The sequence below is a fragment of the Tamandua tetradactyla genome, chromosome 3, assembly GCF_023851605.1.
Source record: "Tamandua tetradactyla isolate mTamTet1 chromosome 3, mTamTet1.pri, whole genome shotgun sequence".
NCBI classification, from domain to species: Eukaryota; Metazoa; Chordata; class Mammalia; order Pilosa; family Myrmecophagidae; genus Tamandua; species Tamandua tetradactyla.
This window is the reverse complement of record NC_135329.1, coordinates 3,748,585-3,765,785: the sequence shown is the minus strand read 5'-3', so window position 1 is coordinate 3,765,785 and position 17,201 is coordinate 3,748,585. Positions and strand designations below refer to the sequence as shown.

At 36.1% G+C, this 17,201-nt stretch overlaps 1 protein-coding gene and 1 pseudogene across 6 annotated transcripts in view; both read left to right on the top strand.

The window, feature by feature from the left end:
* Positions 1–17,201, top strand: part of LDAH (lipid droplet associated hydrolase) — a 185,092-nt gene that overhangs the window by 119,962 nt on the left and 47,929 nt on the right. For all 6 annotated transcript variants that reach the window (XM_077152180.1, XM_077152181.1, XM_077152182.1 and 3 more), the window contains exon 5: positions 9,148–9,382. In XM_077152180.1, coding sequence (XP_077008295.1) covers positions 9,148–9,382 — 235 coding nt within the window. The remainder of the gene's footprint in view (positions 1–9,147; positions 9,383–17,201) is intronic.
* LOC143676676 (nuclear pore complex protein Nup88 pseudogene) lies at positions 4,538–9,129 on the top strand (annotated as a pseudogene).

Here is a 17,201-nt window from a genome sequence, read left to right as displayed (position 1 = left end):
TACAATGTTATAAATATGGAACGACTAGAGAATTAGAATTAAATGTGCTGATCTCACATTATTCTTTGGGATTATTTTTTAACCAAATTTGTTATAATAGTTACTTTGGTTATGTGCCAAAATTTTATAAAACTTGCCTGAAGGTGAAAATAAGATTGAGAATTTACCAGTTGAATTCAGGTCAATGGAGGCATGCAACCTCCGTTATTCAGTGGCATCTGGTTTTCCAGTTTCATCTGGGGGCATAGTTAAGGAACCTGAAAATAAGCAAAAATACTTCTGTTCTTCCAGAGCAGAAAGCCCAAAGAACATACAAACCGCTGGGCTTAGAATGTCTCACTTGAAGCATGTTAACTCTTTTTTACTAACAGTCTCGAAAAAGAAACAAAACTCACATCTCTCCTTGTCAGAACATATATATCAACCTAGTATTTTGTTGTCGCATAGCATTCGCTGTATCGATTATAGTGTAATTTTTATAACTGGTCCTAATTATGAATACTCATTTTCAGTCTTTCGCTATTTCAAACAACTGTTTTCTGTATTTTCCAACTGCATTTATTAGATGACCCTTTTCCCCCTACTAATACCTTTATCATAAATTTAATTCCCATATATATATTCAGGTTTGTTCTCTTTTTCATTCTGTTGTGCTGTGTAATCCTTTTCTGGTATTATGCAATTTTAATTTAATTTGAATTTATTGTAGTCTTATGATTTGTATAATAATTTAGTGGAGTTATTCTCCCCTGTTTCTCCCCTTCTTTAGAATCCCTGGATTATTCTTGTATTTCATTTTCCAAATGAACAGTAATATAATTTGACATTTCAAAATAAGATTCATCGTTTAGTATTTTAATTGGGATTGAAATGAATTGCCAGATTAAGTTGGTGGGATAATTTATATATCTTTTGTAACTGAATAGTGGAAACGGTCCCGGGTTTTTATTATATATATTTTTTATTGGAGAAGTTGTATGTTTACAAATATATCATACAGAATATACAGAGTTCCCACATATCCCCCCATTAATGACACATTACATTAGTGTGATATCTTTGTAACAATTGATGAAATAATACAATTGATATTCTTTCAGCAATTGTTACAAAGATATCACACTAATACTAATACTAATAATAATAATTGTACAACCAACAATAGTCCATAGTTTACATTAGGGTTCATTGTGTTGTACAGTCCCAGGTTTTGTTTTTTCTTTTTTTTTAATTTTGTTCTAGTAACATATATGCAACCTAAAATTTCCCCTTTTACCACATTCAGATATATAATTTGGTGGTATAATTACATTCACAGTGTTGTGCTACCCTTACCACCATCCATTACCAAAACTTTTCCATCACTCTAAACAAACGTCTGTACCAATTAAACATTAACTTCCATTCCCTACCCTTTTCCCAGCACCTAGTAGCCTGTATTCTATAATTTCTAACTCTATAGATTTGCTTATTCTAATTATTTCATATCAGTGAGATCATGATACTGTATGTCCTTTTGTGCCTGGCTTATTTCAGTCAACATGATGTCTTTAAGTTTCGTCCGTGTTGTTGCGTGCATCAGGACTTCATGCCTTTTCATGCCTCAGTAACATTCCATTATCTGCATATACCATGTTTTCTTTATGTGTTCATTGGTAGATGGACACTTCATTTGCTTTCATCTCTTGGCAATTGTGGCTAATGCTGCAATGAGGTGTACAAATGAATCCCTTTTTTAAAAACTTTTTTAACCAAATCTTTAAGTAATGTTAATTTTGTATCTTCCTTTCCAGTATTTATAATTCTCATTTGCTTTTATCTTATCTGATTTCATTGATTTAGTATTTCCTGGATAGTAATAGTACAACAGCAACCAGAATAATCCTTATTAAAATGGAGGTCAGACCGTGTGACTCCTGTTTTCCAATCCCTTCAAAGGCTTCCCAGTTCCCACAGTGTAAAAACCAAATCCTATTATTAAACCCTACATCATGTGTCACTCCTGCTACCTCTGTGATCACATCTGGAACTGCTTTCCCCTTCACACACTCTTCTCCAACAATACTGCTCTCCCTGCTATTGCACAAACATGCTAAGTGAGACTTCTATACTCTGGCCTGTGCACTTGCTTTTCCTTCTCCCAGTAATACTTTTTCCCAATATCTTCTGGTACACTCCTTCCTGCCTGTACTCAAATGTCACGTTTCATTGAATCCTATTTAAAATCACACCACCACCTCAGCCAGTCCCTAGTCCTCTGCCATGTGGTTTTTTTTTTTTAATTTCCTTTGCCCTCCCCCGACCCAGGACTTGTGACTTAGTAACATTATACATATTTTCCCAATTATTATTTTTATTTAAATGGTTATATAATTATCAATCATTTATTGTGGCTTACTAACATTATACATGTTTTACTCAAATAGTGTATTATTTATTCAATTTTATTTACCAATTTTTTAAATACTCATATCTTTTTTATCCAGAAGATAGTACGAAAGAAGAAAATTATGGGGGGAAAATAGGACAAATAGGAAGCATGAAATAAGATTCGTAGATTTCAACTCTGAATATTTGCAATTACTTTAAATGAAAATGTCCTAAATCATGTTAGAGAAAAAGACTGAAAGATTAGATTTTTAAAAAACCAATTGTGTCCTGCTAAAGAGACACCTCTAAAATTTAAGGATATGGAAAGGTAAAATGTAAAAGTAGAAAAAGTTGTAGTATGCAAATGCTAACCAAAGGAAATCTGGTATAGCTATGTTAAGATTAAACACAATAAATCCTAAGGTAAAATTGTCACTAGAGATAACTGCTCTGTCAGGCACTAACCATCAGTATCATAAATGAGAACGGTAGTATCACTAGTAGTTACACAGCGATCAGCTTATAATAGTACGATATTATAAGTAACTTTATGCAACAAATTTGGAAATTTAAATGAAATGGACAAATTCCTAGGAAAAGATAACATCTACACAGATTTAAGAAGATATAGGAAGCCTGAATAGTCATTTAGCCATTAAAGAAATTGAATTAGCCAGTAGTCGAAACTCTTTCTAAAAATAAACCTCCGGGCCTAGATGGCTTCACTGGTGAGTCTACCAAATATTCAGAAAATAAACTATTCTTTTATTTTGCAGAGTCTTCTAGATAATGGAAGAATGGGCCATGATCTCCAACTCATTTTTTTTCCAAACTAGCAAGACCTTTATACCCAACCTAAAAAAAGAGAAAAAGAAGTTGCAGGCTGCCCTCTTATCAGCATGCAAAAATATTTCACAAAATATTGAGAAACCAATAAATAAATAATAGAGGGAGAGAACAGGTAAAAATTGGCAGATTGAAATACTGTGGATCAGTGGGAAGGAGAGGTAAAGGGTACAGGATGTATGAGGTTTTTTTTTTCTTTTTATTTATTTTTCTGGAGTGATGCAGATGTTCTAAAAATGATCATCTTGAGAAATACACAACTATGTGATGATATTGTGAACCACTGATTGTATAATATGGTTGGACTGTATGCGTGTAGATATTTCTCAATAAAAATATATATATTTTAAATATTGGGAAACCAAATAAAAGCAATGTATATAAAAGAATGTATCATGTCCCAGGTGGATTTACGCCAAGAATGGAAGCTTACACTAGAAAGTCAGGTGTAAATTTGCCACGTTAATAAATGGAGAAATTTCTCATGATCATCTCAGTTCATGCAGGGAAAGCATTTGATAAAATTAGCCTCCATTTATGATTTTTTTAAAAATTAGTAAGCTAGGAACAGAAGGAAGTTTTTTCAGTCTGATTAGGTATATCTGTAAAAAAAAACCCTTTAGCACACCTTATGCTATGGTGGCATATTGCAAGTTTTTCCTTTGAGATCAGGAGCAAAAATTATTTAACATTGAGGGTCCTGCTACTCTATAAGGTAAGAACAAGAAATACAAGATAAAAGGTAACAGGAAAGAAAAGAAGAAACAATACTCATTGTTCATGAACATGTACTTAGAAAATCCAAAAGAATCTGAAGATAAGTTGTTAGAACTAATAGAGTTCAGCAAGTTTGCTTGGCATAAAATCAACAGGCCACTATCATTTGTATTTGTATATATCAGCAACAACCATTTAGAGAATTACATTTTTAGAATATCCTATTTACAATAACATGAAAAATAACGAGTACCTAATAATCTGACAAAAGTTTTGCAGGATGACGGCAGGTAAAATATATAAAACTTTGAGACAATAAAGAAGATTTATAATAAAGGAGAACTATCCCATGCTCATGGATTGGAAGATTCAATATTGTAAAGATATTACTTCTTCCCAAATTAATTCATAAATTTGTTACAATCCCAATCAGAATCTCAACTAGATGTTTGTGGAACTTGCCTAGCCAATTCCAAAATGTACATTAGCTAAAAATACCCAAGGCGTTCTTGAAGAACTAGAAGGTGGCATTTAATTTATTCTACACCATAAGTAATCTCTTTGCACAGAGTTGGAAATGTAGGCCAGTAGAAAAGATTAACTCTTTCTGTGGACTGGGGAAGGCAGCGCCTTCTTAGCTGTTCACCTAGGACACCTCAGTGGAGGGAGGGAGAAACCCTCCTTCCCTTAATACTGGAGATTGCTTGCATAAATCCACCCCTATTTGAAATCTCTCCTGTCTTTTTAAGTCCAGCAGAACATCATGTAGTACTTGAAATAAGAGGACTTGAGATAGTAGAATTACCTAAAAGACAGGGAAGAATTCTGAATTTAAAGGTGGACAAATCAATGGTTAATTGTAATGCCACTCCAAATGCTGAGAGATTCTTCATCCATTCTGCCTCTCAGACTCTTAAAACATGCTGCTTGGTAGCCAAGTGAAATGCCAGGTCCCTATATTATACAGTTAACATGGGACAATGTAGTAAAGATTTCCCTTCTGCGTGAGTCCCAGATACACACTTAGGTTACTGTACTTCAAAAAACAGAAAAGGGACGTATAACGGTTAATAAATGCCATGTTTAAGAGTTCCTGCTGATCTGCATCTACTTCAACACTTAATATTGTCAGACTCCCTAATTTAATTAACATGCCACATCTCTAGGAGGGACAGCAGTCACATTTGACTCTAAGCCTTTGGCAGAAATCCTGAAGAATATCTTTGGACAAATAGGCAAAGATGAAGTAGTAGCATATTCATTTACTGTTCTAGTACATCAAATATGAAAATAGGGAGGCCTGCTGCAGAGCCCTAGAGACACCTGGAAGCTATTAGGCAGGCTCTTTGCTCATGCTTCCTGCAGTGGAAGATAGCTTATGCTTACCCTGAATCTCCAACATCATGATTATTGCTGAATCAGAAATACTCTATCTCTGTTATGCTAGAAGGGGAAAAAGATGATCAATATCAGAAAAGTCCTGGATTCCAGGGCTGATCGCCTTCCTTCTCTGTGTTTGAACGCACCATTGGCGTTCACACTGAAAGTGTGATTCATTTAATCGTCATTTCCCATCCAAACTCCACAGAGATCCCATAACCTTTGTTTGAGTCTTTGTACATAACCATGATATAAACCCCCGGCCATGCTGGCGCCTGGCTCTGATTTGAGGATTCAGGATCACCCTAACATTCTTGGGCTCACAATGGTTTGCATCACAAATGCCTATAAATGTTTTATTTGGCTTTTAATAAGTACAGCCCATCCCGCATCTCCTCTGCTTTGTGTCCGAGAAGATGCTAGGGTGGCAGAATCTTGTTTCAGTATTCTGGCTGAAACCCTACATTCATTTGAAAAGCATATCAGAAGCATTTTGCAATGCAGGGTTACAGGTCCAGCATTTTAAAAATCATCTCGAAAAGAGGTCTCCCTCTTCACGAAGAAAGTCTCTTCCTCCTAGCAGGGCTCCACGAGTTGTGAAGAAACAACACATTTGTACTTATATGGCAAAAGGTGAGACCCAAGGGAGGCTGAATATTTGAGTGACCGGAAAAGAAACAATGAACACATCTCAGTTATTGAGAGAAAAGGAAAAGTCTGAAGGAAATGGCTGAGCTGTACTAACAGATACGACCAAGGGAAAACAAGAAGATACAAAAGGATATCATGACTAGAATGAAAAACGTCCTCAGTAGTTTTCACTTTTAAATTCCTGTTCTCCCTAAGAGAGAGACATGAAGATAGAATTACAGCTAATACCCATCCCTTTTGAAATTTGGGCCATGCCATCAAACAGGTTCCTATGAAGAAGGACAAAGATAGAAAAGAGACTTAGTCTACAAAAACCTACCTTTATTCCAAGGACCGACTGGCAACAGTGCATTCAGTTCACCCAGAAGGAGAAGAAGCCATCAGGGAAATGGATAAGCAAACCAGTGACATTTGCAATCTAAGGAGCAGACTCACAACTGAAGTTCAACACAACTGAAGACTTAAACCCACATTATAGGACAGTTCAGAGGTAACTATCTAACTTATAGAGAAGGGTTTTGAATGAAAAAAAATCTTAACTTTAGGTTGAAGTAGAATTTCTTAAACAAGACATGAAGCAGTAACTATATAAAAGAAAAGACTTAAGTTTGATTACATCAAACTTACCAACTTGTCTTTATTAACAAACAAACAAAAACAGGTAAATTACAGACTATACAATGTGACAAAATTCTGGTATCTAGAATAAAAAACAACTTCTACACATCAGTAAGAAAATATACAGGGAACCTAATAGAAAAATGTCCAAGAGACTTGAATAAACATTTCAAAGGATAAGGAACAGTCCAAGAAACATATAAAAGCTATTCAACCTCATTAGGCATCAGAAAAACACAAAGCAACAAAAAAATCACTATATACCACAGTGGTCAAAATTCAAGACATCACCATTACCAGGTATGGTAAGGATATGTAACAGCATGAGTTCTCATGTGCCACTGGTGGTGTTGTAAAGTGCTACAACTACTTTGGAAAGCTATTTGGCATTAATTTATTAAAGTTGAACATATGCATACCCTGTAACACAGTATTTCGCTTCAAGGTGATATATGCGGCAGAAATATAAGACCACGTTTTCCTAAAGACATGTACAAAAATGTTCATAGAAGCATATTTATAATATGCCCACATTGAATACAACCCAAACATCTATCAGTGAAGTAAATAAAATTGTGTTATGTTCATACAGTAGAAAACTATTTATCGAAGATAATGAATCAACTTGCTACGTACACTGACATGGATGCATTTTATAAACATAATGTTGAGTGAAAGAGCCAAAAGACAACTGCAGTGCATACTATATGATTCTAGCTACATAAAGTTCATTAAAAGGCAAAAATAAGTAATAGTATTAGGGAATGATAAGTACTAGTGTAAAACAAAATATGGAAGTAATTATTAAAGGTTGTTGAGTACTGATATAGAGCAGGGTTAGGAAGTGATTGATATAAAGTAAGGAAATCGGAATAAATGTGAGCAGAGGAAGCAGTTGTGATTGGAAGGTGTACATGCAGGGCTTCTGGCAATGTTTTGTGTCTTTCTGGCAATGTTTTGTGTCTTGACCCACATAGCTGTTCTTCTGATTATTTCTTAAATTGTACATTTAAGTTTTATAGGTGTTCTAGTTTGCTAGCTGCCGGAATGCAATATACCAGAAACGGAAAGGCTTTTAACAAGGGGAATTTAATGAGTTGCTAGTTTACAATTCTAAGGCCGAGAAAATGTCCCAATCAAAACAAGTCTATAGAAATGTCCAATCAAAGGCATCCAGGGAAAGATACCTTGGTTCAAGAAGGCTGAGGAAGTTCAGGGTTTTTCTCTCTCAAGTGAGAAGGCACATGGCAAACACAGTCAGGGTTCCTCTCTCATCTGGAAGGGCACATGGCGAACACAGCATCATCTGCTAGCGTCTTCTCCTGGCTTCCTGTTTCATGAAGCTCCCTGGGAGGCATTTTCCTTCTTCGTCTCCAAAGGTTGCTGGCTCGTGGACTCTGCATCTCATGGCTACATCGTTCTGCTCTCTCTGAATCTCTCATTCTCCAAAATATTTCCTCTTTTATAGGACTTCAGAAACTAATCAAGACCCACTCAAATGGGTGGAGACATGTCATCCCCTAATCCAGTTTAACAACCAGTCTTAACTAAATCACATCATCCAGGGAGATGATCTCATTACAGTTTCAAACACACAGCATTGAATAGAGATTATTCTACCTTTATGAAATGGGATTTATATTAAAGCATGGCTTTTCTTAGGGGGCATACTTCCTTTCAAACCAGCACAATAGGCTTTTCAGTAGTTATCTTGCATGTAACAATTTAAAGTGTGTGTTTTTTTAAGTGAATCCTTTACATTCTCATTTCTATGCTGCAGTCTGTTAACGCTGATGATCTATTCCAGTCATGTTACTTTGTTAGTAATAGGGATTGTACCTGACTATTTTGATTTGCTGATCCCCAAAGAAGTTCTTTTTACATACTCTTTAAAAAATATTATTGTGTAAATAATGATAGATTTACAATGGTTTTAGTGATCTTCTTTTTTCTTCTGGGATAGTATTAAAATGTATTTCCTAATTTTCTGATAAATTGAATTGAATAATATTTTTGTCCTTAAATCATGGAGGTAGAAATTTCCAGCTTCTCTTATCCCTGGCCTGTACCTTATTAGGGTTAGAAATATATTTGGTCATCTAAAAGATTATCTTTAACTTAGAAGATTAAGAAATAGAAGTTTTTCAAAGGTGAAATATCTACAAAAGTAATGAATGAAGGATGGTATGTAGAAATGGAGTTCTTTATGTGGCTCTCCTTTCTTGTGGTATCATCATTAGTCAACCAATCTAATATAACCTCTTTATTAAAAATGGTATAGTGGTTCTTAATTTCAGCAGTCCTTCAGAGAAAGTGTGAACTGCTGTCAAGTGGCTAGAAGGGGCCTGGAGTCTGATTCCTCCCCACCATGAAGATTAACCCCACAACTAGAGGGGCATCCTTGGGTCTTACCGGTTATGGGTGGAGCGTGCCGTGGCGGTGGGGCTTTCCAGCCGGAACAGATCTGTCTTGTGTGAACGCAGTCACCGTTTCCACTCCCCAGAAGGAAACATGAGGTGGTGCACTGCCCTTGGAGAACACTCAAAGTGTGTCTCACTGTTGTAGGTTGTCCGCACCTTGCTGCTCTTTCCAACGATTGAGCGAATGTCACAGACACCCAGAGGCAGGGTCGCCACGCCGCTGCTCTGCTGGCTTCGCTATATCCTCTACGCCACCAGCTACTTGATCCTGAAACCATGTCCTGAGAAGGTCAAGTCCTCACTCCTCAGCGTGGGCCTTCCCATGATGAACCTGTCCAGTGAGTTTTCAGTCAATAGCGTTTTGGAGCCATTCTGCCTTGGTAAGCACGTTTTAAAATGTATCTGTTTATTCTTATATCAGAAAGTGTTTAGAAAATAATCTCAAACAATGATTGAATCGCAAACAAGAAATTATTTATTGTTTTTCCCTCAAAATGTTTAAAACTTGCAATGAATAACATGAAAATATAGTAAAGGGAACACTATATGACAAATAGAAAAACTCAGCAAAATTTCATTTTACCTCCTGCATCTCATTCTCTACTCTAGCTATAGGATGGTGAGAAGGAATTCCATACGTAGTATATTTCTTCATAGGGTACTTACAGGAATCCAGGGGTGTGCCCTATTAGCTGCGTGGGACAACTTTTAAAAGATAGCTGACGAAGGCCAGGCTCAGTGTTCCCATAGAGTAAACAGAGTATGCTTTTATTTTCTTTCTTTAAATGGTTTTAGATGACATTAAATTTTTAAAGTAATAATTGTTATGATTATATATTATAATACTGGGTGCTTTGTTGATAGCTTTCTGAATGTGCCAAGTAATGTGTTTCCTACTTTCCTTTTTTTGGGCTTCAAAAATTATTTTAAAACATAATCTATCTTTTTAGATGATACTAATTTATATTATATTTATAAGTGACTTTCATAATAAAATAATCCTAGTTTCCTAATCCCAAAATGAGGATAACAAGCTGGTCTAAGGATAAGTGTAATACTATATACAAAATATCTAGCATTTATTTATTACAGGCCTCCAATAAATGACATAACAACAATTGCAAAAGCAGCTAATATTTATTGTTGCTCAATATGAGCCAGGTGCAGTTTGCTTTTATTTGTGGTCCTCAGAAGAAATAATGAGGTTTAGGTATTATTAGTATCCCCATTTTACAGATTAAGAAACTGAGCTATAGAGAAGTTACATGATATTTTAGTTTCTTTCGCTGCTTAAGCAAATACCATGAAATAGTTTGGTTTAAACAATGGGAATTTAGTCACTCACAGTTTTGAGGCCAGAAAAATGTCCAAATTAATGCCTCATCAAGGTGATGCTTTCTTCTCAAAGACCAGAGTTCTGGGGCTGGCTGAGCGCAGTCCTTGACTTCTCTGTCACATGGCAAGGCAAGGCAGCATCTCCTGGTCCTCCCCTTCTCTTCTAGGTTCAGTTGATTTCAGCTTCTGGCTGCTCCCTCTGTGGTGTGCGCTGGCTCTCGCTCTCTCTTTCTCTCCCTCCCTATGTTCATTCCATTTAGAAAGGGCTTCAATAATAGGATTAAGAGCCATCCTCACGAGGCCAAGCCACACTCACCTTAACTTATCAAAAGGTGCTACTTACAATGAGTTCACACCCACAAAAATGGATTAAATTTAAGAGCATGTTTTCTGGGGTATATATGGCTTCAAGCCACCACACATGATTTGTTCAAACCAAGGGAATCTATTACTGTGCTAAGCTTCCTTTCACCATACCTCTTTTTGCCCCAGTTGATAAGAAAGGCAGGAATCCTGAATAAAATCTGTCATGCTCACCTGTATCAAGAATGCCACAAGATCGTATCACAGACTCTGTATACAGTTGTACAGCAACACTGTAAAGGATGTATTTTTCCAACTATATAGCAAGAAGCTGTAATCACAAATACAAGGTTCAATATATTTTCTTTATTTATGGATTTTTTTTTCCTCCACAACTTTCCTAACCTCAATTCTATTTTATAGCTTTAGCATGGTGATGGAAGAATATGAGATAGGGAAGGGGTATACATGGCTGAGAATAGTCATAAATATTGTCAAAGATTTAAGTTAGAGATGTCCCTTGAAGACTGTAAGGAAGAGATGACCTGGTAAGCACAGTTGGCACTAACTAAAAGTCAGAAAAACCCAACTTTCATTTTTGTTCTGCCCCAGACTCATTCTGTGGCCTTGATTTAGACAATTCTGTGATATTAGGTTCAGGTGTCAGTTTGGCCAGGTCATGATGCCTTGTTGTTCTGTTGCTCTGGACTTAAATCATCAGCATGTGAAATTCATCTATAGCTGATTGATCTGCAGTAGGCTTAGGGGAGTGCCTTCTGGAGTGAGCAACATTTAATTTCATTAGCTGGAGGCTTAAAAGAGAGAGGCCAGAATTGCTCAGCACACCTCATCTCAGCACTTGGAGCTCAGACCCAGATGTTTAGGGATGCAGGAAGTAATCACCCTGGCTAAAGCCATTTGAACCCAAAAGCTGGGAGGGAAGCCCAGCAGATGTCCACCATGTTCCTTCCCATGTGACAGAGAAAGCTGGAGGAAAACCATCTGCCTTTCCTCTGAAGAACTATAAATTTGTAACTAAATAAACCCCCTTATTAAAAGCTGATCCATCTCTGGTGTGTAGTATTCTGGCAGCTTTAGCAAATGAAAATATCTTCCCCTCTCTGATTCTCAGTCAATCAAATGAAGAATTAGACTAGATGATTTATAAGGGCCAGTCCATCTGTGGATATTTTTTGAGATCCAGTGGAAGTAGGGGTTCCATTTTTTTCTGAGGTTTTCTGCTTTCGGGAAGATGGAGATATACTTTTTCCTATTTCTCCTTCTAAGTGCAATTTAAAGTCCTGGATATTATAAAACAACGTTAGAAGATTCTGAAAGTTGGAGAACAAAAAGCAGACCTTGTGACCCAAGGAATGATACAGGTGATCTCCTTGGGTTTTCTTTTTGTTTCCTATATTGTAGGCATGGAACTGAAATAGGTAGAAGCTCAGAGACACCAGTGAACACAGACCGAATAAAACAAAAACTCCAAAAGAAGCCTACTCTTTGTAGCCAAAGGACCAGAAAAGGTGCACCATTTCTAAAAGAAACTCTTAGTGTTTCATTTTGCTAAAGCTGCCAGAATGTAATATACCAGAAACAGATTGGCTTTTTCAAAGAGGATTTATTAAATTACAAATTTACAGTCCTAAGGCCATGAAAATGTCCAATTTAAGGCATTCAGAGAAAGATACCTTGACTCTGAAGATGGGCCAGTGGTGACCAGGGCTCTGTCAGTCCTGGTGCCTCTGTCAGTTCTGGTGGCTCTAAAGCTTTTTCCAAAATGGTTCCCTCTTAAAGGGCTCCAGTAAGCAACCCACCTTGAATGGATGGAAACACATCTCCATGGAAACTACCTAATCAAAAGTTACCACCCACAATTGGGTGGGTTACATCTTCATGGAAACAATCAGAAAGATCCTACCCAGCAATATTGAATGACAATTAAAGGACATGGCTTTTCTGGGGTGCACAACAGATTCAAAGCGGCACACCACCCAATTGTGAGTGTGGACTTTTGATTAGATTATTTCCATGGAGATGTGACCCCATCCATTCAAAGTGGGTCTTAGTTTATTGGAGTCCTAAAAGGAGCTCATGGAGAGAGAAAGAGCTCAAACCCATACAGAGAGCAGAGAGACGCAGATGTTTGAGATGCCTGGAGAACTGACACAAAGAACAGAGAAATGAGAGCAAGACACAGATGTTTGGAGATGCTAAGCTAAGAGATGAAACCCAGAATCTGCCCCAGAGAAACTAAGTGAGGAACCACTGATACTTAGAGTGAAAGCCACTGGAAACAGAACTGAGAGAGCCTCTTGAAACCAGAAGCCAGGAGAGAAGGGCAAGGCATTGTCATGTACCTTCCCATGTGACAGAGAAACCCTATTTCTCAAAGAAATAATGGCTAAACACTTCCCAAATTTGACAAAAGCCCAACCTACAGATTTAATGAACTCTAAACAGAATAAACTCAAACCCATACCAAATCACTTCATAACCGAATTGTTGAAAACTAAAGACAAAGAAAAATTATTGAAAGCAGTCAGAGAGAAATAAAGCTTTACTTATAGAGGAAAATCTATTTGAATGACAAGTTTCTCATCAGGGTTCATGAAGACTAGATGGAGTGACACAGCATATTTAAGTACTGAAAGAAAAAAACCTGTCAATCCAGAACTCCATCTCCAGTGAAAATACCCTTCAGGAAAGAAGGGAAAATTAAGACATTCTCAAACAAAGGAAAACTAAGGGAATTTGTCACCACTAGACCTGTCCTAAAAGAATGGCTCTAAGGAGAAAGGAAATAACAAAAGAGAACCCTGGACATCAGAAAGAGTAAACATGTGGACAAATGCATTTTCTTCTCCTTTTGGGATATCTAAATTATGTTGAGAGTTTTAACAAAAATTCTAAAACTGTAGGACATAGTTCTAAGTGTATGTAGAGGAAATTTTTATCCTGACTCTTTGAGAAGTGGGGGAAGATAAAAGGAAGAAATGTTTCTAAACTTCACTTGAACTGGTACGATGCTGACACCAATAGACTGTAATAAATTGTATATATGTAATGTAAAACCTAGAGCAAGCATTTAGAAAGCTCTACAAAGAAATATACTCAAAAGTGCTATAGATGAATCAAAATGGAATTCTAAAACATAAGTAATACGAAGAAAGGCTGGAAAAAGAACACAAAAAAATGAAAACTTGAGAAAACAAACAATAAAATGGTATATAAGCATAACATATCAATAACTACATTAAATGTTGCCTTAATACACTAATTAAAAGACAGAGATTGGCAGAGTGGATTTTAAAAACAGTATCCTACTATATGCTGTCTTAAAAATAATATAGGTAGATTGGATGTAAAAGCATGGAAAAGATATATCATGTAAACATTCATCAAAAGAAACCAAACTCAGAACACCTAAAAAAAGCAGAATGCATGTTACTTTCAAACCCTACAGAACATTTACCAAGATGAACCATAACCTGGAACATAAAACAAACCACAGCATGAATAAAATAATTGAAATTATACGGAGTATGTTCTTGGCATCATAGAAACAGACTAGTAGGCAGTAACAGAAAAAACACAGATAAATATAAAAATACTTGGCAACTAATCCACATTTCTTAAATTATATATGGATCAAGGAGGGACATTCAAAAGAAAAATTTTTAAATGCTTAGAACTTAATGAAAGTGAAAATACTGCATATCAGAATTTATGGGACACAGCTAACGCAGTGTGTACATTAGAAAAGAGGAAAGAAGAACAAAATAAACCAAAATCAAGCAGGAGGAAGAAAGAAGAGCAGAAATCAATGAAACTAAAAACAAAAAAAATAGAGAAAATTAGTGAAACAAAAAGATAGCTCTTTGAATAGATCAATAAAATCAAATTTCTAGCAAGACTGACAAAGAAAACGTGTAAAGACACAAATTACCACTATCAACAAAGAAATAGGCGATATCACTTCAGACTACAGATACAAAACAAGAGGGCTACTACAAACAACTTCACACACATAAATTTAGCAACTTAAATGAAATGGACCAATTCCTCACAAAAGCAAAAACTACCACAGCTCACTCCAGATGAAATGAATAATTTGAATAGCACTATAACCGTGAAGGGAACTGAACTTGTAATTTTAAAACACCCCCCAAAAAAGACATCTCCAGGACTAGATGGCTTCACTGAAGGATTCTACGAAATATTTAAAGAAGTTAAGTAATACTGATTCTACACAATCTCTTATAGAAAATAGAAGAGGAGGGAATACTTTCCAATTCATTTTATTGTGCTAATATTACCCTAACACCCAAATCAGACAAAGATAGTGTAAAAAAGAGAAGATAAGAAAACTGCAAACCATTATTTATCATGAATATAGATATAAAAATCCTAACAAAATATTAGCCGTAGATTCCAATATATTAAAAGATTTATACACTGTCACCATGTGCAAGTTAATCCGGGATACAAGCCTGTTTCAGTATCAACCATTGGAATCCACCATATTGACAGGCTAAAGAAGAAAAATCATATGATTATCAATTCACACAGAGAAAGCATTTTCTGTGTTTCACTGCTAAGATCAGAAACAAGGGAAAAATGTCTGCTCTCACCCCTCTTACTTAACATAGTGCTGAAAACTCTAGCCAGTGAAGTAAGGCAAGAAAAGGAAATAAAAGACATAGATTAGAAAGAAATTAAACTGCCCCTACTTGTAGATGACATGATAATTTACATAGAAATTCCCAAATTATCTACCAAAACTTCCTAGAATTGAGGGAGTTCAGCAGGGATGCAGAACACAAGATAAACATAGAAAAGCCAATATTATTTTTAAATACTAGCAGTGGACGTTAAAATTACGTATATATAATACCATTTACAATCACTCAAATATGAAATGCTTAATTGTAAATCTAGAAAAACAAAAAGAACTTAAATACTAAAAACTACAAATGTTCATGAGAAAAATAAAAGGAAACCTGATAACTGGAGAGGTGTAAGTTCTCTACAAATTGATAGTCAAGTTTAATCCTCTGTTATCAAAATCCAAGCAAAAATTTTTGTAAATATAGACCAGATTATTTTAAAACTTACGTGGAAAGACAGTTTTGTAAAGTAGGTATAAAGTGGGAGGAATCGGTCTATTTGGTTTCAAAGTTTATTGTATAGTACAGTAATCAAGACTGTGTGCTATCATCAGAAGGGTAGCTATATAGATCAAGGAAACAGAGCAGAGAACCTAGAAATAGACTTATACACATATGCCCGACTGATTTTTGTCAAAAGTGGAAATTAATTTTGTGGAAGAAAGAATGCCCTTTTGATAAGTGTTGCTGGAGCAATTAGCTATTCCTAGCCAAAAAAAAAAAAAAGGATTTTCAATGTATGAAATAATCAGAGATGTAAATAGTTTTTGCATTGGCCAGTTTTTAGGTTATTTATCTTTTTGGCATGAGTCATTTTCTCACCCCATTTCTACTAAAATAGATACCAGCCTAGGGCAGGGCCATGGTGGCTCAATGGCAGAGTTGTCGTCTGTCATGCTGGAGACCTGGGTTTGATTCCCAGTGCCTGCCCATGAAAATAAAAAATATATATGTATATATATATACACACATACACCAGCCTAGCTCTCAAAAAGCAAAGTAGAGATTCTAGGGTTCCAAAAGCTAGAAGAGCACTGTACAGCATCCAGAGAAGAGTGAGAGGAAGAGACTGATAAACTATGGTGGAGAAGAGTGGGTTGCTCTCTCCATGTGGTGGCTGCCGGTGCCCATCCCCTACTCTTGTGGCAGGCCACCTTGGGGTCCAGACTGTGGCTACCTCACTGGAGTTGGAAAGGGGCATAAAAATGATCTCCCATAAGAATGAAAGTGTGCATGGCTGATGACAGCTTTTTATTAACAAAGTTGAATCACTGGGTCTTGGCTCTGAGCTCCTTTTTCAACCTGCCCTGGATAATTTTAAGAGTTAGTACTTTTTGTGCAGTTGTTTCAAGTACGCTCTTAAAATTGTATTACATGTCCAGGTCAAGAAGCAGAGGAAGAGCTGAGAAAATCTGATCAGTTAAACATGGGCTATTCTAAAAGTCTAGAATACATTGAACCATGCTTCAAAAAAGAACCTTAACACAAAGCTAGTCAACAATAAAACATAGGCAAGAGAGAGAAACTGACCTTGAGAGGAAACTCATCAAGATAATCAGATGCCTAGATATCAGGAAAAAATTACAAGCCATGCTAAGAAACAGGAAGGCATGGCCCTATCAAGAGGACAAATTAAAACTCCAGAGGAGATAGAGTTTGGAACAATAATCAGAGAAGTTCAAACAAATCTCCTAAGTCAGTTCAAGAAGATGAAGGAAAATATGGCTTAAGAGACAAAGGATATTAAGAAGACAACCTGCTAGCATAAAGAAGAATGTGAAAGTATAAAAAGAAACAACAGAAATTATGGGAATGAGAGGCACAATGGAAGAGATTAAAAATACCCTAGATGCATACAACAGCAGATTTGAACAGGCAGAAGAAGTAT